The 27072-nt window shown below is 43.0% G+C and overlaps 1 protein-coding gene across 1 annotated transcript in view; it reads right to left on the bottom strand.

Annotated features, from left to right (window-relative positions):
- Positions 1-27072, bottom strand: part of CPNE9 (copine family member 9) — a 367100-nt gene that overhangs the window by 259264 nt on the left and 80764 nt on the right. Inside the window, exon 3 of the mRNA XM_056524690.1 lies at positions 242-282. Within this exon, the coding sequence (XP_056380665.1) occupies positions 242-282 (41 nt within the window). The remainder of the gene's footprint in view (positions 1-241; positions 283-27072) is intronic.

Raw genomic sequence — 27072 nt, 5'->3', positions numbered from 1 at the left:
AAGTTTTACCATTGTTAGACTGAAAAGCTCCTTTAAGGCATGGCTATGATCAGTGACTCCACTATGTCATCTTACTGAGGTCTTAGGAACTCTGAAATCTATATTGTGTTTTTTTTAGAGACCCAAGTTGCAGATAGGTACTTCTGCAGTTTTGTTTGGCTGCTCTATGGAAATGCACCAGCCCTTAACAAGGACGTACAGAAAATACTGAATATATGATGAGAGTTTAGTTAGCACATACCTGGATCAGATTTAGAGAATGTATCCATGTCCAACAGACTCCTGCAAAACAAGAGAATAAGAAAATATAATATGATCTACCTAATTTTGGCACACAGTCTTACACATTCCCTTTTTTACCAAAGCCATGCCACATTTTGCCGTGACCATGCCATCTTTTGCCAGACACTGGGCAAAAGTGGCTAAAACTCATAATGAATGTGGCCCAAGTCATGTAAGATAGTTTTTTTAATGGAAATTTAACCACAATTCTGGCATAATTTGCAAGAGTAAATCTGGGATAGTGTGGCCCAGATTAACTTTTGCAAATGAACCAGAAATTAGGCAAAATGTTGGCGCAATTTTCTCCAAAAAAGTCTCATAGGACTTTTGTCTAATTTATTATACATTTGTAATACGGTACTTTTTGACAACTTTCCGCCGGGTCCAAAAAAAAGGAGAATGATCTCAGACTCAGTAAACAGGGTGAGTGATTTACTGGGATAATTCTGGCGCATTGGAAGTCTGTCCATCTGAGTTTACATCCTAAAAGAATTAGATAGTTTTAATAGATCCAAGTGTGATCCTTTAAGGATTTACACCATGTCTGACCTACTATTGAAGTTTGAGTAAAAACGAAAGTGGCATATAAAGAATATTGCTTCTCTAAAACCACACATAACTGGAGGTGGAAATGTCTGTGCCGGACCTTCATGAATTATATACAATGTTCCCATTATTCTTCCATGAAGCCATTACTATCTTTTTAATATAGATATATATGTGGGATGCATATATATGATGTAAATGGATTCCTTCTTGCACCAATATGCCTATGGAATATTTATTATGTATGAATAATGCAGATAATTTATCTCAGACTCCTCCTGGGTATTCCCGGGGCAGCCACATAGCGGATTTAGGACACATTCATTATTATTTTTACATTGTATTAATCCATCAAGGTGCACCTCCAAACTCTGCAACGGAGGGTCCTATAAGTATTCCTAGGATTACATTCAGTACTCCTATAGACTACATACAGTTCTGGAAGTAGTGACATATATAGAAGAGAAGAGGTGATTCAATAGGAATCATAAACTGGGCCCCCACTATGGTGTCAGGTTTTGCCACCGAGGACAGTAGACTCAGGCATTGTTACCCCTGCTAACCATTTTCAAGGGCTTATTCCCACCAACCTTCATTGTTAACAAGGCAGATCCTCTGCAAAGATTCTCCCATCAAGTAGCCAAGGGGACATAACCAACACAGACGGGATTTTCTTTCTCCAGAGACACTATGGGGACCTCATGGTCTGTCTTAATGGTACATATGTGGATATGTGGTGTCTGAGCACCAAAGGCTGTCCTGTGGGCTGCAGATCTCCTCGGACAGACCTGCGGCAAAGGTGTTGGGCCCACTAAGTGACTATCCATTGTATTCCTATTGTTCAAGCACTTTATCCTATATTTTATTTATGTTTCTAATTTGCATTGTAAAATATGTTACATATGTGTGTTGTACCTTTAAGAACAGTGTAAGTCATGTGAACCTGCCTTGGGTGTTATGGTCACGGCAGGTAATACTGTTAAGGTCACGGCTGGTGGTGGATCCTCTGAGCCTGTGTGGATGTAGACATGAGCAGTGCCAGGGAGCGGAGTCTAAGGTGCCGCTGGTTTTCACCAGAGCCCGCCGCAAAGCGGGATGGTCTTGCTGCAGCAGGCGGCTACCCCTGGCACGACTCGTCCACATAGGTAGCTGGGAGGTGGTGTGGCACAGAAGGAGACTGGTGTGTTGTGGCAAGATGGCAGCAGGTCAGGACGGACAGGAACACAGGTGCAGGGTAGGAAGGTAGCAAGGAACAGGGACACAGAAACTGAGACACAGAACTTTCACTATGGCTGAAGACAACCAAAGATCCAGCAGAGAAACAGGGGAAGAGCTGATATTTAAGGACAGGAGACAGGTGCAGACACTTAGATTAATTGAGCACTTTCCCTTTAAGAATGAGAGCATCGGTGCGCGCACCAAGGCTGCAAGGACAGGGAGGAGAGTGGCGGGCTGGGATTCGCGGGCGCATCCCGCTATGCGAATCCCAGCCCCACCGGCAGCGGGGACATGACAGAACGCTCACGGCCAGCATGTCTGGCCAGAGAACGGATGTTACATTGGGAAGTCCAAGAACAAGTCTCTTCTCAAATCCAGTGGAAAGTCAAGCCCAGGTCGAGGAATTAACTGGACCTTGTCAGAACGCTAGCCAGCCTGGAGAATCTTCAGTCTCATATCAGGTCAAGTAATTAAGTGGGTGAAAGAGCCATAAGCAAGGCAATATGGCTCCCACTCTGCACCATACTGTCTCCGTGTAATAACATCTGCACCCTGCTCAGTAAAGACAGTCATCCGTAACTCGATGTCGGTGTAATTCTTTACTCCCCGTGTTTGGCCCAGGAGAAGCTGTCTCTACCTCGGACTGTGTATAGTCTAACGGTGCCCTGGCGTGTGTCACCACACATACACCTCTTCCTGGAAGCACTGTTGGGTGAGCATGTTCTACTGTAAACCTATATGGTACAAATCACTCAAAAAAAACTAAATAGCATTAATATAAGATGCTCTCAAACATTAATATCACATTATTTTACCAATACAGGACCTAGTGTAGGACTGAGTCTAGTCAAGGAAGAAAACTTAATATCATGTATCAAGAACACCTGATCATTGGGGTTCAATTAGTATATCAGGGTTTTCCAACCAGGGCACCTCCAGCTGTTTAACTGTTTTGCAACAGCAGGAGGCACCCTGGTTGGGAAACGCTGCAGTACATGATAAAGAGCAGGCACAGGTTCAAATGTTGTATGTGTTTTTTATATTGTATGTATTCTTTGAGTTTCCAAAAGTGACAACAGTAAATGACATTCATTACGGTTCTTTTATGTACAATTTACATTGATCCTTTTAATGGCCACTTTATCATCGCATTATTTGGTAGACCAGCAATTGAGTAGACATGGTAGTTTTTTCTTTCCAAGAAACAAGCCTAACCCTAATTCTGTACAGTGGCTAGTATAAAGATGTACTATCCCTAAATGTAAGTGAGTAGTTTTTACCTCGGTGCAGATACTCAATCAACAAGGAATGCTGGGAAATTTCAAATTTGAAGGCTGCAGAATTGTGAATATGGCTCAAAAACAGGAAACGTAATCTATTTATTTACAAAGTTTAGGCTTATGTTAATAATTATGGTACTCATTTTAAGCTATGCTTGTTCATTATAGGAAGACATGATCCTGTATATCTACTGTAATTTCTCAGTACAGCTGTGTCAGCTACCATTTTAAGGAACTTTTTAAGGGGCTGAGAGGCTAAAGGTTTGATTTATGCATAAAATGCATATCAGGTACTGGAGATTCTGGCACATTTTTTATTGCACTTAATTTAATGCATACATTGGCGTATTGCATAGTGTCACTCCTAGCCAATTGTAGTAGTGGGGTGTGATGAGAACGGATGTTGTTACCCTAGGGGCAGATGGCATTAACACCTTGTATTCGTGATACCAAGGTGTGGTTTAGCCTAAAACCCCCGAAAGTATATCGCTGGATCCCGGGCTAGGCACGGGGCCCAAAAAAGACCATGAGGACAGGGACTGACTTGACTTGATTTATAAAGCTGTGACTTTAGCTTACTTGAATTGATGGTGGCTGCAGGACTTGACTTTGAGGTCTCCAACACTCTGGACACACACACTAGGCATGACTGCACTGGACCTCAGCAGGAAGCAAGAGCTAAGAGCTCCAAGAGAGCGAGCTAGCTCCACCCAGGGCTTATATGGGGGAGACTAGCAGGGAGCCCATAGGTCACTCTTGGGATTACCTGGTCACTGTTGCCTCCTGGGTAACAATCACATGACATAACTCTTAAAGATACAGCACATTTTTTAATACAATACACCGCAGAACATATGTACAGGGGGGGAAATGGGTACAAGGTGCCCGGGGGACACTGAAGGAGGCTACCTGACAAGGCAGCAAGGGTACATGGCAACATCTCCTGTACTGGGCCACCACACAATCATTTCAATAGAATGTCCCTAGTCCAATCTCTCTCTCTCCCAGGAGAAGGGGTGGACATAAATCCTTTAGAACCAGTCTGGGCCTGGCTATTGCCAGTGCCACATGTATCTCAGCTCAGCTCCTGCTGGAAAGAAAACAAAAGCTGAAGTCTGGCTCTGCTATTGCTAGACAGAACTACAGATAGGCCACGTCTTACACCAAGTTCTACATTTAAGTTCCTGCTTGTGTTCCTGTCTGTGCTGAGAAGACATTATTCTAAATAGTTCCTGCCTCCGAGAGAGAGACCTTTGTCTTCACAAGAGAGGAGAATGCTGAGCAAGGTCCTCTCTGAATTACACAGAATATTTGCCAGACGGTCGGGCCAGTGATGCCTATGTGCCACATCAGGAAGACTTACCTGGATGTGCCTTTCTGTGTCACAGAAGCCACCGCAGCTGGAGTAAAATGAAGTCTACAGGGTGGGCCATTTATATGGATACACCTTAATAAAATGGGAATGGTTGGTGATATTAACTTCCTGTTTGTGGCACATTAGTATATGTGAGGGGGGAAACTTTTCAAGATGGGTGGTGACCATGGTGGCCATTTTGAAGTCGGCCATTTTGAATCCAACTTTAGTTTTTTCAATAGGAAGAGGGTCATGTGACACATCGAACTTATTGGGAATTTCACAAGAAAAACAACGATGTGCTTGGTTTTAACGTAACTTTAGTCTTTCATGAGTTATTTTCAAGTTTCTGACCACTTATAAAATGTTTTCAATGTGCTGCCCATTGTGTTGGATTGTCAATGCAACCCTCTTCTCCCACTCTTCACACACTGATAGCAACACCGCAGAAATGCTAGCACAGGCTTCCAGTATCCATAGTTTCAGGTGCTGCAGAATGGGCAAAACAAAAATTGGAACAGGACCGTCAGATTACGCAGAAGATTTTGTTCAGTGATGAGGCAAACTTTTATGTAAATGGTGAAGTTAACAAACAAAACCACCGCTATTGGTCTGACACTAACCCACATTGGATAGATCCCTCCAAGACTGTTGGAACACAAAAATTGATGGTATGGTGTGGTATATGGGGTACAAAGCTAGTGGGGCCATTCTCATCAATGGAAACCTCAAGGCCACTGGGTATGCAAAATTTCTACATGATGATGTGTTTCCCTCTTTATGCACTGAAGCTGGCACGTTTTTCCAGCAAGATGGTGCACCACCACATTATGGGTGTCAGCTCCGAGCATTCCTGGATTAACAGTTTGCTGGAAAGTGAATTGGTCGTCGTGGGCCAGTTGAATGGCCCCCAAGGTCTCCCGATCTGACCCCCTTAGACTTTTATCTTTGGGGTCATCTGAAGGCAATTGTCTATGCTGTGAAGATACGAGATGTGCAGCACCTGAAACTATGGATACTGGAAGCCTGTGCTAGCATTTCTCCTGCGGTGTATATAGTAGTATATAGCAGTGTATGCGGATACTGGAAGCCTGTGCTAGCATTTCTCCTGCGGTGTATATAGTAGTATATAGCAGTGTATACGGATACTGGAAGCCTGTGCTAGCATTTCTCCTGCGGTGCTGCTATCAGTGTGTGAAGAGTGGGAGAAGAGGGTTGCATTGACAATCCAACACAATGGGCAGCACATTGAATACATTTTATAAGGGGTCAGAAACTTGTAAATAACTCATGAAAGAATAAAGTTATGTTAAAACCAAGCACATAATTGTTTTTCTTGTGAAATTCCCAATAAGTTTGATGTGTCACATGACCCTCTTCCTATGGAAAAAACAAAAGTTGGATTCAAAATGGCCGACTTCAAAATGGCCACCATGGTCACCACCCATCTTGAAAGTTTCCCCCCTCACATATACTAATGTGCCACAAACAGTAAGTTAATATCACTAACCATTCCCATTTTATTAATGTGTATCCATATAAATGGCCCACCCTGTATATTTTGCACCTTGCACCACATTGAACCAACCTGTGAAGATCCTCTACAGCAGTTTTAGTAATATTGGACTGAGAACTTGAGAACCGGAGAACATATACATACGTCTGCACTAAATTATCACATGTACGCATGCTACGGAAGCACACAAGCTAAGATTGCTAAATTCAGTAAAAAGCACAAATTAAAGGGCAAGTGACCAAATAGCCATTCTATTGACTCCATAGCTGCAACTACCAAGCTGTACTCAAACACCTGTATTTCAATGGATTTGCACAAAGAGCTCAGTGAAGTCTCTGCCACTAGTGTATGTTGGAACATTGTCAAAAAACATATTTTAGCATATATCACAGTATGCCCACTGCTTACACATAGGCTTTAATATAATTTTAACAGCCCTTCATAGACCAAACATACTTTACTGGTGAATACATTTGGTTTGCTACATGTTAGTATGGCTTTTATGGCTGGACACAAAAGTGTGGTAGACTTTGCGTTTGTGACCCATGAATAAAAGGTACAGTGATGCAAAATAGACCAAAAGTAGTCACTAATAAAAGTTTCATCTTGTAAAGCCTGTGGGTACGCCAGGTGCGCGCTGGGGTATATGTATATCTTTTCGGCAGTATCCTCTATACTTGGCTGGAGAACTGAAGCTTCATAAGAATATACAGATAGATAGATATATAGATAGATAGATATGATACAGATAGATAAATAGATACAGAAACAAAAGGATGACCGCAACACTCCAGAGTATCAAAATAAAAAAAAGTGACTTTTATTCCATAAACAGGCAAGTGCAACGTTTCCGTGTTCTCACAACACCATTCTCAAGCCAAGAGTTGGCTTGAGAATGGTGTTGTGAGAACACAACGAAACGTCGCACTTGCCTGTTCATGGAATAAAAGTCACTTTTTTAATTTTGATACTCTGGAGTGTTGCGGTCATCCTTTTGTTTCTGTATCCTTTTGGGACCGGGGTCCCAGAGACCTGCCTGCACCATATTTACTTCATTTACTGTTTTGGAGTTGCTGCTCTACACCCATTTTTTAGATAGATAGGGGATAGATAGACATGAAATAGATAGATAGATAGATAGATAGATAGATATGAGATAGATAGATATGAGATAGATAGATAGATATGAGATAGATAGATAGATAGATATGAGATAGATAGATATAAGATAGATAGATAGATACAAAATAGATAGATGGATAGATAGATAGATAGATATGAGATAGATAGATATGAGATAAATATGAGATAGATATGAGATAGATATGAGATAGATAGATATGAGATAGACAGATAGATAGATAGATATGAGATAGATAGATAGATAGATAGATATGAGATAGATAGATAGATATGAGATAGATATGAGATAGATATGAGATAGATAGATATGAGATAGACAGATAGATAGATAGATAGATATGAGATAGATAGATATGAGATAGATATGAGATAGATAGATACATTGATATGAGATAGATAGATCGATAGATAGATAGATAGATAGATAGATATGAGATAGATAGATATGACATAGATAGATATGAGATAGATAGATACATTGATATGAGATAGATAGATACATTGATATGAGATAGAAAGATCGATAGATAGGAGATAGATAGACATGAAATAGATAGATAGATAAATATGAGATAGATAGGAGATAGATAGACATGAAATAGATAGATAGATATGAGATAGATAGATAGATAGGAGATAGATAGACATGAAATAGATAGATATGAGATAGATAGATAAATATGAGATAGATAGATAGATATGAAATAGATAGATCGATAGATACTTGAAGAAAAGTCGTTGGCACTCCAACTAGTGAAAAAAAGTGATGTTTATTCACTCCCAAATAAGGCTACGTTTCGGCAACCTCACGCTGCCATTTTCAAGCCTTGGCTTGAAAATGGCAGGGTGAGGTTGCTGAAATGTAGCCTTATTTGGGGGTGAATAAACATAACTTTTTTCACCAGTTGGAGTGCCAACGACTTTTCTTCAAGTATATTTTTTGGATCCCTAACCAGGATCAACAGCTGAAGGCACCCTTGCACATTTATCTAGGAGTGCTACCATCTCTACTACTAGATAGATAGATAGATATATAGACATGAAATAGATAGATAGACATATATAAAATTCCATCCGTTTTAACAATGTATAGTATGACACGTTTTCTGGGGATCCTGCTGACACCATGATGTCTATAGAACATCTAAAAATGTTCAGTACTTATAAATGAGACAGATTTCTTGTAGGTATTGTCATGGTCAGCATGTTAATATATCACCTCCAGATGGTGCACTGAATAAAATAAAATCACAGAGAGCACAGCTAGGGTAGTGTCTGCATATGTTACCTGTATGCAATCATAGATACATCAATCTATATCTCATGCCTCACCTACAATGCTCCAAAATACAAAGATATGAAGGGCTTTTAATGGGGATATTACACAGTTAATTTGCCTGCTTCTGACACTCACAGGTCATGCATTATAGTGAGAGGCCATAGCCACTAGAATTGTAAATTTCACATGGTAATTAGGAGACAATGGAGGACTTTTATTAAGGCATTAACACAGGTTTTTTGTACATATTTATCACTGAAATGTCACAATTGCGACAAATTGTGCAGCTTTTTGATGTCCACCGGCCTGCACGATTTCTCTCAGAATAAATGTTTTACACAGGTTCTTCCTTTTATTTTGCAGTGGTCAGTGATTTACGAAGTGTAACGTTTCTTTAACAAAAAGTCACAAATTTGTCGCTCAGCCTTCAATTACACAAAATAACCTACATCAGCCCAGACCTGGCCTACAAAACTGTCTGTAGACAATTTCAAAAGTCGGGTGCAAAAAGTCGGAGTGGAGGGGGTCATACAAAGAGGTGTTCTTAAGTGAAATTTCACAAAAATGTGTAGTAGCCCAACATTTATCACAGGCCCTGCACCATTTAATACATTTGGTGCATGTACACTCCAATTACACCATCAAAACCTGTGTATAACATCAGTGCACCTACACTGACTTTGATAAATGTCCTCCAATGAATCTGCCCAACACCAAATCTGTTTGGTTTTGCCCATAACAACCAATGACATTTTATCTGGTCTAGAAAGGGTTAATGTTTCCTACCACCGAGAGTCCAATGGTTGCACACCTTTCCAGGTTTTAATGCTGTCCTGGATAAACTTCCTGGTTCTTCTATAAATTGCTTATAGTAGTAATAGAGAGGACTGTGCAGCTGTAAATGTACAGCCACATAGTTCTGTGATCAGGCTGAGCCATTCATGAATGCTCTGCCCAATCTCTAAGGAAGAAGGTCACAGCTAAGGCTGCCGTCTCTGCCGCTAGTAAATACAACCTGAACCAACCCACCATCAGTCACTCATTGGTGGCCGCGGCAGCCAAATGAGAAAAAAAACGGCTTACAACTTCCTTGCAGTCATTTGCGAAGGTGGGTGGTTCGTTTGATATGGCACGAAAACTCTAATCCACCTTTGGAAGTGACCCATCAATCCATTATGTGATCATGTCCTTAAAGGGTTTATCCAGGAAAAACCTTTTTTTTATATATCAACTGGCTCCAGAAAGTTAAACAGATTTGTAAATGACTTCTATTATAAAAAAAATCTTAATCCTTCCAGTACTTATGAGCTTCTGAAGTTAAGGTTGTTCTTTTCTGTCTAAGTGCTCTCTGATGACACGTGTCTCGGAACCGCCCAGTTTAGAAGAGGTTTGCTATGGGGATTTGCTTCTAAACTGGGCGTTTCCCGAGACACGTGTCATCAAAGAGCACTTAGACAGAAAAGAACAACCTTAACTTCAGAAGCTCATAAGTACTGAAAGGATTAAGATTTTTTAATAGAAGTAATTTACAAATCTGTTTAACTTTCTGGAGCCAGTTGATATATAAAAAAAAGGGTAACCCCTTTAAAGAGAGAAAATGCACATGTACAGGGCCCCCAGCAGCACAAAGTATTTCAGAAGAATAATATACTTATTTTACGGACTGCAAAATTCACAGTATAATATTTTCCCCTGGTAAGTTTGATGCTATATTCTCTTTCTAGCTAATGTCATTTATCAGCCACCCTAGACACAACTATTAAAGTTAATTATGACTCGCACACTCTAGTCCCACACCCTTTAGCAATTGTAAATGCATTTACTTCTCTTAATCAGGTAACACAGCGATAACAATTATACATAGTGGTTAATATCCCGCATCTATAGGCTTTAAACGCTTAATAATGAACTATTACATTCACTAAATTTCTCTAATCTCTCAATTATACCTTAAGCTAAGAACCTAGCTGGGAGATTGTACCAAGTAATCTTGGCAGGTTTAGCCTGGTAGATAGGTATTATGTTTATTTAAGGTAATTATTAATATTTATAAAGCTGGGGCATCGTGGTCACAGCTGTGGTAAAACTGATGCATTACCGTGACTCAGTTACACGGGCTATCAGGTGACTGGTGTTAATAGTCGATCCTGGAGGGGAAAAAAACATTGCTTTTAATGTAAATGTATCGTTAGTATCTCAATAATGGTGATAGATAGCCACTAGAGCTTCACAATAGATTCACAATAGCCACTAGAGCACTAGCGAGGGTGCTCACTTGGGCCACCGGGAAAAAAAATCAAGGGTATCCTGGACTTCAAAGCAGCCACTATGGATACTACACAGGTAGTTCTGACATTGAGAACTTTGTATTTGTTCAACAGGCATGTAGTGAATGAAAATCAAATGACAGACATAAAACATTCCAATTTTATGAGCCTGAATTGTAAAATGCAAGGGTTAATTTTGTGGTATTGTATTTGGGTGATTTGACCAATAACAATCGCCCATCCCATATATATAAAGTAAAAACACCTCTTCCATCATTACACAGAGATGAATAAATTGACATTTAGGACTCTCTTCTCATTAGCTAAGTAATTACGCTCAAGCAATTACAATAGGAAGAGAATTGAAATGTTCAGGAACAACGTTTTTTTTGCATTGTACAGAACAAGTCATCTTGAAGGGTCAGCTATTATTAAAGTGATAATTAGAGGAATTGTCCAGTTATTGCCATAAAACTTTATGTAAATCTGTCTCTCTGGAGGCTGCAAAAATTAGACATCACTAAGAGTTAAGGGGTTTTCAAGCGAAAACTGACTTATTCCCTATTCACAGGACAGAGGATAAGTAGCTGATCCCTGGGGGATCTGACCACTGGGTCTCCCCACGATACCTGGAACGGGATCCCATGGCCCTCCATTTACTGATTCAAAAGTACCATTTCCATTGAAGCTGTGATCACAAATCATGTTCAAGTTGCTTCCATGTTGATTCAGCTCTGGGTCAGAGCTGGTGAACCACAGCAATGTATGGCAATTAGTACGTGTATTACTCAAGAAATCTCGCCAGTCCACACTAAGAGGGTACATGTTCCTTCAATCCTGTTCCTGCACCGAGAAACTCCTCTAAGCCAAAGGAGATAGAGGCTGTACAAGTGCTCTCTGGATTAAGTTAGCACATATCAACATGGGTACATCATGGGTACATCAGCACCCAGACACCTCCGCATAGTGTACCTCGGGCTCAAGGACTTTCCTAATTATACCCCCAATTACAAAAGCTGCACAGGTCCACAGGGGGACATACAGGGCCCAGTCAGACCACAAAGCCACTGTGAAACAAGAAACCTAGTTATAGGGACTATTATATCCAGGTGCCCTATACTACTACACCTATCCTTCTTATGGGCACCAAACTACAAAGTAAGCAGTAGAGGTCCACATGTGACCAGTGGCTTACACCAAGAAAATGTGACAAGCCAACAGCCATGTTGGCAGAACTCAGGGTGGGTTAAGAATGACTTTCACTAACTGTAAGTAAAGAAAACTGGAAACCCCCTTTAAAGTAAACTGAACTTGATAAAGACGCCTGTCCCGGCGTCGAAACGCGTTGTCCCAGAATAAATTGACCTTTGTCTATATTGCTCCTATCCATTCTGCGCCGATCCAAGTCCCTTTGGAGTTTGGAGTTTTTCGCTACCCTTTAAAGTAAAGATAAACTCATTTGGACCCAGTTGCTAAATTTTAAGCCATGGAGAAATGGAGAAAGATGTTAAAATGGTTTGCTAGTCACACATACCTCAGAGAGCAGGAGATTGATACAGACCAGTGCACTAATAGGCAACAAGCTGGCGGTGAACACAATATTGATCACTTCATAAGAAAGTCTGAATTTCACTTGCCCTCCCAGGGCAAAACATGAGTACAATTTAATAAGGGAACATGGAATAAGGTATTACACTGTCTCCAGACACCGCACTTATACAGAGAACAGAAATTATAATAAGGTTTATACGTTACACTAAAATTGGACCCATAGCAAATATGAAAAATGACATCCATTATATTGCCTAGTTCTGCCACCCAGAAGAGAATGCCGTAGTGTCAGGGGGTTAGTTATAGTGTATATAGAGCCAGTAGTCACACTTGTTCCTAAATGGTATTTGGGGTACATGGGAGGCCTATTACTGATTTTGTACTGGGCCTCAGAAGTTTTAAGTTACACCTCTGTCTGTTGTATGTTTCACACTACGCTTCTTTTCTACAAACTATGGGCCAGTTCTCTACTCCATGGCTGCTACAAAAGCAGTAGAGAGGTCTCCAGGATTCTCTATACTCAATAGCAAAAGGCAGGGAGCAACCAGGACTGAGTTCTCTTACTCCAAGGGGGAAATTTATCAATGTTGGTGTGGGTAGAAGTTTTTTTGTAGATCGTTTTGGTTGGTCTAAATTTGGTGTAATTACACCAAATTTACCATACTTGTGCAAGGCACATGATAAATTTTGTACAAAGTTCTAAATCTCCACACAGTTCTGTTTGTACACCTGAGCTGCACCTCACAGGAAAAGTGGACACAGGGATTTTGTTCTATTGCCTTGAGGCTCCGATTCCATTGAGGTTTTTTGTCCACCAGCACAAAACGCATGTATACTATAAGGAGCCCAGCAAGGATAGTGTTAACCGATGCTGCTGAGCAGTTCATGGTTAAGTCTTTGTGTGCTATCCTGTATATACAGCTGTCTATAGATGACTCTATATACAGGATACAGTAGGCACACATCAACAATTGGAGGCTCCCTGTTTAGGAACACACTGCAGTATGGGCGCACTCCCCAGGGGAGAGTGGCAAAAATGTACTAACCTTTTTTTTGTTTTGTTTTTTGTTCTCATTTCAGATACGTGAAAGCGGAGGACTATGTCAGATTCAGTGGATTGCAACAATGACCAGTGCCGCTGGCATGTTAAACGGGTACTTCGGTGGAAAACTTTTTTTTTTTTTAGCTTTGTAAATTACTTCTATTAAAAATCTTAATCCTTCCAGTACTTATTAGCTGCTGAATACTACAGAGGAAATTATTTTCTTTTTCAAACATAGTGCTCTCTGCTGACATCACTAGCACAGTGCTCTCTGCAGACATCTCTGTCCATTATATGAACAAATTTTATGTCCAGAGTAGGAGAAAATCCCCATAGCAAACATATGCTGCTCTGGACAGTTCCTAAAATGGACAGAGATGTCAGCAGAGAGCACTGTGCTCATGATGTCAGCAGAGAGCACTATGTTTCAAAAAGAAAAGAATTTCCGCTAATAAGTACTTAAAGGGTTAAGATTTTTTGATAGAAGTAATTTACAAATCTGTCTAACTTTCTGGCACCAGTTGATTTAAAAAAAGATTTTTTCACTGGAGTACCCCTTTAACTCACTTATAATGGCACCCTGTCATGTGCCACTTACTTATAATGCCCCCCTGTCATGTTCCCCTCACTTATAATGCCACCCTTTCAAGTGCCCCTTACTTATATTACCCCCTGTCATGACCAGGTGATCCCAAGAGTAACCTACGGGCTCCCTGTTAGTCTCCCCCATATAAGCCCAGGGTGGAGCTTCCCTCTTTTTGAGCTCTGCTCTTCTGCTAAGCTGAGGTCCAGTGCATTTGTGCCTAGTGTATGTGTCCAGAGTGTTAGAGACCTCAAAGGCAAGTCCTGCAGCCACCATCAAGTAAAGTAAAGTTAAGTCAGTCCCTGTCATCTGTCAAGTCAGCATGGTCTGCATTACATTGTCCAGTCCTACTACAAGTCCCAGCAAGCCCTTAAGGTCTCTAAGACACTTGTCACCTCTGTGGGCCCTGGCTGAACTGTATAGACTTTACCAACTGTCTACCCTTAGTAAAGCTACCGTTGTCTGTAACTTGGCATCGGAGTCTTTATTTCTCCCGTGCCTAGCCCAGGATCCAACGATATACCTTTGGGTGGTTATAGGCTAAACCCCGCCCTGGCATCATGAATACAAGGGGTTAATGCCAACTGCCCCTAGGGTATCTGTCCTGCACCACACACCCCGCCGCCACAAATTTTGGTGTCACGAACAGGATACGGGTGTGCACCTTTATGCCACAAGTCTTGCCCCCTAGTCTGAACTGTGTCCAATATTGTCTGCAAAAACCGCATGCCGATGCGATTTTAGTCTGTGTCAAAAAGTGTATGGGACATTGCGAGTGAAGTGTTTTACTCGTGGCGGTTGTGAAACAGAGGGGGAGGTGAAGAAGAGACTGTTATTTGCCATCATGGATTGTAGAGAGTCGGTACCTGAAAGGGTTAATTGGGTCCGGTGTTTCCCCCACGGGTGAGTGGTTGCAGCTCTGCCCCGTCAATCCCCAGCGGTGACGCCTCTTCAGCACAGGGAGGAACCAAAGAGCTGCCCTGTGTTGAACAGGGAAAGACTTTGCTGACCGGACCAAAACAGAAAGCTCCCTGGGCGCAGCCATATTGGAGGTTCTGGTTGCTGTGTCCGGGCTACGCTGTCTTCTATAAAGCACCCACTGCAGCTCAGACTCTGCAAATGCTAACGATTACCAGTATCAAGTTTTCGGTGCAAGCAACTATCAGCATTAACCCACTAGCGTCTGCAAGTCTAGTGACAAGACAAATTACTACCGGGAACCTGCAAAATAGAGGAGTGCATTCATTATAGCACTCCCACTAGCCGAGTCTAAGCTGCTGCAGCACTTCAGAAATTATCTTGAAGGGGAAAGCACCTTATTCTTCTTAAAGCAACAGTGCACTCAAAATTCAACAAGATGTCAGTCCTGCCTGCAGTCCACATCAACAACCCTGGTGTTCCAGCATCTGCACCGGTATTAATTGGGAACCCTGTCCTCCCTACCTACAATGGAGACCCCTTCACCCTGAGGGATTTCAAAGAAAGGATCCAGAGTTTGTTTCTCTTCTACTCTTTCTCTCCTAATCAACAGGTGCAATTGCTCACAGGACAACAACAGGGACCAGCGTTAGAGGAAGTCCGCACCTGGCCAGCCTCCGAGAAGGCAACTCTAGTGCAGATCTTTGAAGGACTGTACCAGGTATTTGAGTCCCATGCTCCATCAGAGGTACATCTCTGGCTGTATGAAAGGAGACAGAAGCCAGGTGAGACTTTGAGAGCATATGCTGTAGCCCTGCAGAATGCACTAGAGACTGTTCAAAAATTATATGGTATAATTCCCGAGCAGGGCAACAAGGTGTTAATGGACAGATTTATTGATGGGGCTCATAATAAGTGGAATAAAGCCCAGCTGCGAATGTTAGCAGTCCAAAACCCCAACTTGTCATTTCCCGCTTTCAAGAGACTGGCTATCCAAGTGATTGAGTCGGGGACTGAGTTAGGGCTGGTTCACATCACATTTTCTCCCATACGGGAGCTCATACGGCAGGGGAGAGCTAAAACCTTGCGCTCCCATATGCCTTTCTATGTGCTTCCGTATGTAATTAATTTCAATGAGCCGGCCGGAGTGAAACGTTCGGTCCGGTCGGCTCATTTTTGCGCCGTATGCACTTTTATCCCGGACCTAAAACTGTGGTCAACCACGGTTTTAGGTCCAGTTGTAAAGGCGCATACAGCGCAAAAATGAGCCGACCGAACCGAATGTTTCACTCCGGCCGGCTCATTGAAATGAATTACATACGGGAGCGCATAGAAAGGCATATGGGAGCGCAAGGTTTTAGCTCTCCCCTGCCGTATGTGCTCCCATATGGGAGAAAACGTGATGTGAACCCAGCCTTAGAGGAAGCTTGTCCACCTGTCCAAGAGCCATTAGAGGCGGTAGCCAGACCTATACCACCACCTTCATCAGGCAACTCCCCAGTGTCACCTGCTTTGCCAGTCACCTCAGACTCAGATTTACAGAGTGTTAGGCAGGACATTGAACAACTGACTATGGCTGTGAAGGAGCTTGCCACCAGGTCCACCCCCCAGATTACCTGCCCCTGCTCCCCGCAATTTCAACCCCTGCAACCCTTCGCCTAATAGACCCTCAGGGACTCTAATACACTTTTGTACCTATTGTAATAAACTAGGACATTGGAAAATGCAGTGTTGGGGTTTAAACGTATTTCCCCTGAGGTCGCGGACCGACCCTCAGGAAAACAGTAATCAGGTCCAATCCCGGAACGACCTCAGTCAGGACTCTCACTTTATGTCGTCTCCTACCACTATGTAAAAATTATTGCAGAAGGTGTACCGTTGGAGGCATTGATAGATGCAGGGTCACAAGTGTCTACTATACCTAAAATGTTTTCAGCATGGGGATGTTAACTTCAGAGTAGTTGCGGGTAATGGGCAACCAGTCCCCAGACATGGATACTGGGAGCCAACCATTCAGTTGGGAGACCATGTACTTAGCGGGCAGGGAGTGATTGTGACTAATGGGACAAATAAGGGGTCTGCTGAATTTATTCTGGGGATGAACATTATGAAAAACTGTTTTGTTGAAATAGTAGATGTCTTGCATGCCTCTCTTCGGCAGGGTTCACAACACGTTTTTGCAATACAGCTCCCGTATCAGGTTTTTGATTAAAAAAAAAAAAACGGATTCCTCAAAACCTGACTAAACTTTATCAAAATGTGTGTACAAATTTTTATCTGTATACAGTTTAAAACCGTATATGGTTTGAAAAATGATATCCGGTTGCATCCGTTTTTTAAGAATAAAAACGTATACGTTTTTAACTTTTCACTCTATTATGAATAAAGTTTCACATGTTTGATTGAAATTCCAAGAAAAAAAACTGTGCAAAGTCAAAAACCATATGGTGAAAACTGGATGGAACCGTACGCACATACGGTTCTGTACGGTTCCTATTGACTCCGTTGTAAAAAAAAAAACATATACGGAGACAACCGTATACATTATGGTGCATACGGTTTTGAATGGGAAGTCTATGGGCACGGTTTTCTGTACGGTTGCATACGTTTTTTTATGAAACCGGATGCCGAAACCGTATAGCAAAATCGTGGTGTGAACCCTCCCTTACCCATATGTCCCCTTCAGGCCAGCGGGCTGCGCAGCACCACTTTAGGGTGCGTTCACACGCTATTACTAGCAGCGGGTTTCACGCTGCGCAAAACCTGCTGCGAGTTACGCTACCATGGATTTGAATGGGTCCACAGTCAGCAATAGTGTCAGATTTGCAGACTGTCCGCGGACCCATTTAAATGAATGGTAGGGTAACTCACAGTGGGTTCCCCGCAGCGGGAAACTCACTGCTAGCTAGTGTGTGAATGCACCCTGCAAGTTCTACAAGCGGAGCAGAAGTTTGCCAACAAGCAAGGTGAAATCTGCAGAGTTCGAGTACAAGACATCCGGTCAGTGACCTTGCACAACACAGAGACTATATTCTGGTGTCGTGCACGTCCCCGAGTCAAGAATAGAGACTATCAAGCCCTGCTGGAGCCTCTGCAACTAGAAGACTACCATCTTGTCTGAGCTGCGAGAAGCCTTGTCACCGTTACAAACGGGAGAGTTCCAGTCCGTACAGTCAACCTGTCTGATGCTGCTACTGTGTTACCCAAATACACCCCAGTAGCCCAGTTGTATCTCATAAAGTCAGGAAGCGACTGTGCACAAAGGGCGTTGTGGCGAAATTCTGTGCATCCGGTTTCTGGTGATTAACTTCATCAGATTCTGGCTCCCCGAAGAGACGCAGCGATGGTCCTCAATGCATACCATAATTAGTTGGGACACTTTGGAGTCCACAAGACTGAAGCTACTGTCAGGCGAATATTCTATTGGATCGGAATGCGGACCGACATTGAGAAATGGTGCAGTGAATGTGCTGTCTGTGATGTCATCAAGAAAGTGTGCAAGAACGCAAGAGCACCCTTCCATTCTCTCCAGAGTGAAAGGGTAACCAGTTGGTCACGCTAGACCATGTCAAGTTGTCTCCTACCCAGTCCGGGTACACTTATGCTCTCACCATGGTGGATCGCTACTCTAAATTGGTTGTCGTTGTCCCCTTCAAAGACCTTACAGCCAAGACAGCGGTCCAGATATTCTACTCTAATTGGGTGCAAACCCTTGGTTGTCTGGAGTCTGTCCTAATGGATTTGGGAACAGCCTTCGAGCCCCAACTCTTCCAAGAGCTGTGCCAATTCCATGCCTGCAAGAAACTCCGGACTACTTCATATCATCCCCAGGGGAATGGGCTCTGTGAGTGCATAAACCAAGTCTTTATCCCCATATTGTGGCCCCGACTGCTGCCCAAACTATTGGAGATAATAACACAGTCCACTGTTCTAAGTGGTACACCACTTTCTACTTGATGATGGGGCTCCGTGTACATCTGCCTAAAAGACCGAACATTTGGCCCCATCAAGCCCCGTTCAACAACTCTCCGCAAGCCTCCCTGGAGTGGGTCTCTGACCACCAGAGAAGAATCCAAGAGGCCAACGAAATTGTCAGCAAGAAGATGGGCGACGCCCAGCAGAGACAACAGGAGGATTATACCCATCATGCTTCTGCCAAACCACTTCTGTTGGGCGATAAAGTCTGGCTGCGGAGGTTTCCAAGGACCCACAAGTTAGACCCTGGAAGACAGAACCGTACACGGTGACAGCCATACCCTATCCGGACTCTGATGTAGTGTATATGAAGTACAAAAGTCTGGGTATGAGCCACAAGTTGTGTCTGAAAGAAGATCTACCAGTGCTCCCAGCACCACCTCCTCCAGCTGAGAGAATATGTCCCAGGCAAGGGAATCCAACCATCCATGGATTTCCCCATGTTTTCACCAACTCAGCCTGCGATCTTCTGTGTCTCAACAAACCCGAAGCCGGTTCAATCAACACTAGTCTCCAAACCAGTCCCAGTCTTGTCACCATTGGCTCCGGCCTATACGCCAGTCTCTAGAGTACCAACTCAGTCTCCAGCCTCACCAGTGCAGATGCCAGCAATTCTGGGTCCCACCAGCCCTGGACCAATAACCGCTCTTGAATTCGTCGAGGAAGAGTTAGCTGCAGCTTCAGAGGCTCTAGGGGCTCCCAAAGACGCAAGAGTTCCAGAGATCCCCCAAAGTGGTGTTGTGTAGGTCACAACAGTCGACACAAGGACAAGATTAACTCATAATGTAAAGTTATGTACCACACATAGTCAGGTTACATATGGTAAAAGTAATTCACACATATGCAAATAGTTAAGATAGAACTGTAACATTATTTGTCATCCGAGTCCACAAGTTCTAAATATATACAGTTATGTTTCTAATGTTTTCTCTCTTGTCCACGTGTACAGGGTACTCTACTGGCCAGAGGGTTCACCTGATATCTAGATAATGCATGAAGAACAACAGAATTGATAAATGTAAAGGTAACAATGTTGTATAGTGTAACAACATATATTGAGTTCTGGGGAGAAGAGTTGAGAACCGAAGGGCCCCAGCAGCTAAGGCATTGGGTAGATCAATCCGTGAATCTATGTATATTGATATGAATATTGTTGTCTTGAGTGTCTTCATAAAGCAGTTACAAAGTCAAATTAACCCCATATGTTTAAAGAGCATGTATGGACATTCACCATGTGGCCTCAGTGGCCACTTCAGTCCTCCACCCTTTCAGGACTGGGTGTCGAGGACGACTTTAATTAAGAGGGGGAGTTTGTGGTAGCAAAGTACAGGAGGTGTTACATTGTGCTCCTGCTGTCCTGTCAGGCCGCTTACTTCAGTGTCCCCAAGGCCCCCTGCACTTGTTTCCCCATTGTAAATATGTTTTACCATGTAAAGTGTTATAAAATGTAATGCTGCTTTAAAAGTTATACCATGTGATACTTGTTACCCAGGAGGTACCAGTGACCAGGTGATCCCAAGAGTGACCTATGGGCTCCCTGCTAGTCTTCCCCATATAAGCCCTGTGTGGAGCTAGCTTCACTCTTTTTGAGCTCTGCTCTTCTGCTAAGCTGAAGTCCAGTGCAGTTGTGCCTAGTGTGTGTGTCCAGAGTGTTGGAGACCTCAAAGTCCAGTCTTGTAGCCACCATCAAGTCAAGTAAGCTCAAGTCACAGTCTCAGAAAGCCCTTAAGGTCTCTGAGTCACTGGTCACCTCAGTGGGCCCTGGCTGAACTGTAGAGATTTTACAGTTCCGAGTGGGGGGATGGGTAGCAATCTCGGGGCCATTGGCCAGAAGGCATTAAGAGGAAAAAGGGGTTACTAATCCACTCAGTTTGCTATGTCAGCAGAATGGTGAGAAACAGTAGCAACAGGATCACAGAAAGGATGGGGATACACTACTGTTACTGCTGCTAGCTAAAGGAAGGGGAAGATTACACTGCAGCGCTGTGAACTTAAAGGGGTATTCTAATTTTTCCTAATAGCTTCTTGACCCCTGTCTGCCAGAGGTGGCTGTGAAACCAAAAACAGCCAAATTGGGTGAGTTGTGCAATTTGCATAACAACCTTTCTTGTTAATGAGAAAGTTGGGGTAGCTCTTCAAGATAGTCATTTATGTAACTTGTAGGTATTTTTCCACGGTATTTATACATTTTTCCCTATGTTTTGTGTTTTTTACAACTGCTATGAGCTGTTGTGTTTTCCAAAGCTCGAATCCACAACATTTTATGTGGAAACCGTAATAAAGATGTCGGAGGCACACCCCTTTTTGGGGTTTTGGAGAGTAAGTTGGGTTTATTGGACTTTTTGGGCAAAAAATCTGGTGCACGTAACTTGTGCCAAAATTCAGCCATAAGACTTGATATACAAAACATCAACTACTGGGGATCCAGGACACTCATCCCGGATCCCCAGGCAGGCTAGCGCTGCTTTTAGCTGTGTGCACGGGTCACACGCACACAGCTGAAAAACCTCCTTTCTGTGTGAGCCGAGAGAGGAGACGTCACCTCTGCCCCCACGCAGCATGCAGTGTAGGTGCTGGTGATGTCACTCATTGACGCCTGCACTGTGGAGGCTGAAGAATGTGGCCGGTGGTGAAGCTGAGGAGATTGCTGCGTGGGACAGGTGAGTATCTCTGTTTGTTTTGATTTTTTGTTTTGTTTAAACTTGGCAGGGAGAGGAGGGGACCCCACATACCTGGCCCACATACCTGGCTCCCCCCACAAACCTGGCTCCCCCCACATACCTGGCCCACATATCTGGCTGCCTAACCTGGGCCACATACCTGGGTGGCTAACCTTGCCTACATACCTGACCGGATAACCTGGCCCACAATCCTGCCTGCCTAACTACCTACCTACCTTTATATCTGGCCTACATACCTGTCTGCCTAACTACCTACCTACATACAGTACAGACCAAAAGTTTGGACACACCTTCTCATTCAAAGAGTTTTCTTTATTTTCACGACTATGAAAATTGTAGATTCACACTGAAGGCATCAAAACTATGAATTAACACATGTGGAATTATAGACATAACAAAAAAGTTTGAAACAACAAAAAATATGTCATATTCTAGGTTCTTCAAAGTAGCCACCTTTTGCTTTGATTACTGCTTTGCACACTCTCGGCATTCTCTTGATGAGCTTCAAGAGGTAGTTACCTGAAATGGTCTTCCAACAGTCTTGAAGGAGTTCCCAGAGATGCTTAGCAATTGTTGGCCCTTTTGCCTTCATTTGGTTCAGGTCTGGTGACTGTGGAGGCCAGGTCATCTGGCGCAGCACCCCATCACTCTCCTTCTTGGTCAAATAGCCTGGAGGTGTGTTTGGGGTCATTGTCCTGTTGAAAAATAAATGATGGTCCAACTAAACGCAAACCGGATGGAATAGCATGCCACTGCAAGATGCTGTGGTAGCCATGCTGGTTCAGTATGCCTTCAATTTTACATATATTCCCAACAGTGTCACCAGCAAAGCACCCCCACACCATCACACCTCCTCCTCCATTCTTCACGGTGGGAAACAAGCATGTAGAGTCCATCCGTTCACCTTTTCTGCGTTGCACAAAGACACGGTGGTTGGAACCAAAGATCTCAAATTTGGACTCATTAGACCAAAACACAGATTTCCACTGGTCTAATGTCCATTCCTTGTGTTCTTTAGCCCAAACAAGTCTCTTCTGCTTGTTGCCTGTCCTAAGCAGTGATTTCCTAGCAGATATTCTACCGTGAAGGCCTGATTCATACAATCTCCTCTTAACAGTTGTTCTAGAGATGTGTCTGCTGCTAGAATTCTGTGTGGCATTGACCTTGTATCTAATCAAAGCTTCTGTTAACCTGCGATTTCTGAGTCTGGTGACTCAGATGAACTTATCCTCCGCAGCAGAGGTGACTCTTGGTCTTCTTTTCCTGGGGCGGTCTGCATGTGAGCCAGTTTCTTTGTAGCTCTTGATGGTTTTTATGAAGGCACTTGGGTACACTTTCCACCTAGAATATGATATATTTTCAGTTGTTTCACACTTTTTTTGTTATGTCTATAATTCCACATGTGTTAATTCATAGTTTTGATGCCTTCAGTGTGAATCTACAATTTTCATAGTCATGAAAATAAAGAAAACTCTTTGAATGAGAAGGTGTGTCCAAACTTTTGGACTGTACTGTACCTGGCTACCTAACTACATACCTGGCTACATAACTACATACCTACATATCTAGCTAGGTGACTACCTGACCACTTACATATATGGCTACCTAACTATATATTTATCTACCTACCTACATACCCGGCTGCCTAACTAACTACCTACTTACATATCTGGATACCTAACTACCTACCTACATACTTGGCTGCCTAATTACCTATTTACATACCTGGCTACAGAAGTACCTACCTACATACCTTGCTACCTAACTACTTAGCAATCTACCTACATACCTGGCTACCTAACTACCTAGCTACATACCTACCTACCTTCATGCATGGCTATCTACCTAGCTGGCCAATTATCTACCTACATATCTGGCTACCTAACTACATAGTTATCTGCCCTTTTCTGTGCAGGACATCAAGAAGGGAATTATAACAGTTTGGGTCCTATAGATGAGGAGATTGTGTAGAGGAGGGGACGGCACTGGAAAAATGCATAGTCTAACATGTTTGTCCTGCAAATGCCAAAGAGATGAGTTTTGCCTGGATGAGGTCATCATGGTGGTCTGATCCAGATGGGGAAAAAAAGGAAAGAGGACGATGCTGATCCAAAAAGACATCTATGAGTTCCTAGATATAACTGTAATCACTTATATGGTGTATACATCCTGTGTATAGCTGGTATACACCTCTGTATGTTCTTGTATATAATCAATAATATGGTATACAGATCCTGTGTACAGCTGGTATCTACCTCTATATGGTCCTGTATATAATCATATATATGGTATACAGATCCTATGTACAGCTGATATATATCTCTAAATGATCCTGTATATAATCACTTATAAGGTATATAGAACTGTGTATAGGTGGATTCTACCTCTATATTTCCCTGTTTATTATTACTTATATACTATACAGATCCTGTGTACAGATGGTATTTACCTCTATAGTACTCCTCTGTGCTCTCTCCTGTCTGATAATACTCCTCTGTGCTCTTCTGTCTGATAGTTCTCCTCTGTGCTCTCTCCTGTCTGATAATTCTCCTCTGTGCTCTCCTGTCTGATAGTTCTCCTCTGTGCTCTCTCCTGTCTGATAGTTCTCCTCTGTGCTCTCTCCTGTCTGATAGTTCTCCTCTGTGCTCTCTCCTGTCTGATAGTACTCCTCTGTGTCTGATAGGACAGGAGAGAGCACAGAGGAGTACTATCAGACAGGAGAGCACAGAGGAGTGCTATCAGACAGGAGGGAGCACAGAGGAGTGCTATCAGACAGGAGAGAGCACCGAGAAGTGCTATAAGACAGGAGAGAGCACAGAGGAGTATAATCAGACAGGAGAGAGCACAGAGAAGTGCTATAAGACAAGAGAGAGCACAGAGGAGTGCTATCAGACAGGAGAGAGCACAGATGAGTCCTATCAGACAGGGGAGAGCACAGAGAAGTGCTATAAGACAGGAGAGAGCACAGAGGAGTATTATCAGACAGGAGAGAGCACAGAGAAGTGCTATAAGACAGGAGAGAGCACAGAGGAGTCCTATCAGACAGGAGAGAGCACAGAGGAGTCCTATCAGACAGGAGAGAGCACAGAGGAGTCCTATCAGACAGGAGAGAGCACAGAGGAGTCCTATCAGACAGGAGAGAGCACAGAGGAGTGCTATCAGACAGGAGAGAGCACAGAGAAGTGCTATAAGACAGGAGAGAGCACAGAGGAGTATAATCAGACAGGAGAGAGCACAGAGAAGTGCTATAAGACAAGAGAGAGCACAGTGGAGTACTATCAGACAGGAGAGAGCACAGATGAGTCCTATCAGACAGGGAAGAGCACAGAGAAGTGCTATAAGACAGGAGAGAGCACAGAGGAGTATTATCAGACAGGAGAGAGCACAGAGAAGTGCTATAAGACAGGAGAGAGCACAGAGGAGTCCTATCAGACAGGAGAGAGCACAGAGGAGTCCTATCAGACAGGAGAGAGCACAGAGGAGTCCTATCAGACAGGAGAGAGCACAGAGGAGTCCTATCAGACAGGAGAGAGCACAGAGGAGTCCTATCAGACAGGAGAGAGCACAGAGGAGTCCTATCAGACAGGAGAGAGCACAGAGGAGTACTATCAGACAGGAGAGAGCACAGAGGAGTACTATCAGACAGGAGAGAGCACAGAGGAGTACTATCAGACAGGAGAGAGCACAGAGGAGTACTATCAAACAGGAGAGAGCACAGAGGAGTACAATCAGACAGGAGAGAGCACAGAGGAGTATTATCAGACAGGAGATAGTACAGAGAAGTGCTATCAGACCGGAGAGAGCACAGTGCTAGCCCACCCGTACTTACTGGACTTTGTCCATGCCTGTGCTTCAGCTTGGACAAAGCCGTGATTTCTATAAAAAGGAAATAACATTTTCTTATGAAGTATATTAGAAAAGTTTATGCTTTGCCAAGATGTACAACATATAAAAAGTTTTTGTATCTGACAGAGTCAAGCAACAAGTTAGTTGAGGAGTACTATAAGTCCTATAGTGCCAAGAAGCAACTGGGATTCCCAAAAGCATCCTTTAGTGAATATTGCACTAAAGTGAACTGATGCCGTTTATACTGCAAGTTCCTCAAGTAAAGTAAAAGTGGTTTCCCTAACCTGGCATTTGAGGTGTTTATTGCCCGGCCCCTGGCACAGGCGACCGCTTATCCTTGGTAATGTGGTGGATAACACTCCTGACATCACAAGCTCTAATCTCAGTCACAACACCCCATCAGTACACAACATGCCATAAACCCCAGCTCACCACACTCTCCTAAGCACTGACACAAGGGAGCCTAATAGCAAACACAGCTCTGTTCCTCTCTAGGTTTTGGAATGGTTATTACCCAGAAAGGTGCTGAAGAAAAACTTCTAGTTTTGGGGGGACTGTATGCTTCTTGTTTTCTAGCACATTTGGCTGGTAGTAAAGAAATTTTCCAAAATTGTCCATTGCCAATAATATTCATACTTGAGAATTCACACAGGCATTACCATTCTTTACTTTTTTGGAAAGCATCCTAAAGTGCCTCTTCCTTATCCTGTGCTATGGTACTTGCAGACAGTTCCAGTTTGAATGATTTTATGGAAGTCTGGCAACAACTAAGGGCTTTTTATGACAGGCCATATCTTGGTATAGGAAGAAAGCAGGGAAAAAAAATCAAAAGGCTTCTCTCTCAATTTTTACTGATGAAAGTGTCTGGCTGTCTTCCTTGCACTTGCATCTCAGGTTCCCCCTATTTCTTGGTCCTTTTATCATGTTTTAAACAGATTAACCCCATGTGTTAAAAGTGATATATTTACTCATCTCTGCAGATAACTAATTATTTTCATGTTTAGTGTCTCAAACCTCTTATTCTAAAGTCAGAAGGCTGCAACCTGTCCAATATCTCCATCATGAATGGAAAAATTTTGGTCCAGAGAAGGACCCTGTGAAAGTGTGGAAAACATCAATGCTCCTTTCCTCATCTGTACATTCCTTTAACCATTTCTACCCAAGTCAAAGAGGAAGGGGTGTTCAGAAATGGAGTACAGACAGACGGCACCAACTTATTCTAAGCAGTGCTCAACATCTTTCTTCTAACTGCTCTGCATCTCACCACTCTACTGCTAAGTTGTACATATATATGCACCAGTATGTAAGGGTATTTTCACATTATGGAATTTCGGTGTGTGGCATTGCACTATGAATTCCGCAGTGTCAACCTTTGCATCGATGTGAATAGATCTTCCACGGACCCGTTTACAATTTCAGCAGAGGAGAATTCTGCCGCTGAATAATAGAGATTAATACGTGAAAGAATGAACATGTTCAGTTACGCACGCACTGCATTGCCGTCAATGGTGACGATGCTGGGCCGCACAATCCTACCACCAAAGGATTTTGTTGGTAGCAGCCAGATGGAATCACTGTAAGCGGAGATTCC

Source organism: Hyla sarda, chromosome 6 (genome assembly GCF_029499605.1).
Source record: "Hyla sarda isolate aHylSar1 chromosome 6, aHylSar1.hap1, whole genome shotgun sequence".
In the NCBI taxonomy this organism is placed as follows: domain Eukaryota; kingdom Metazoa; phylum Chordata; class Amphibia; order Anura; family Hylidae; genus Hyla; species Hyla sarda.
Note: the sequence above shows the minus strand (reverse complement) of the source record. Positions and strands in the feature narration are given on the sequence as shown.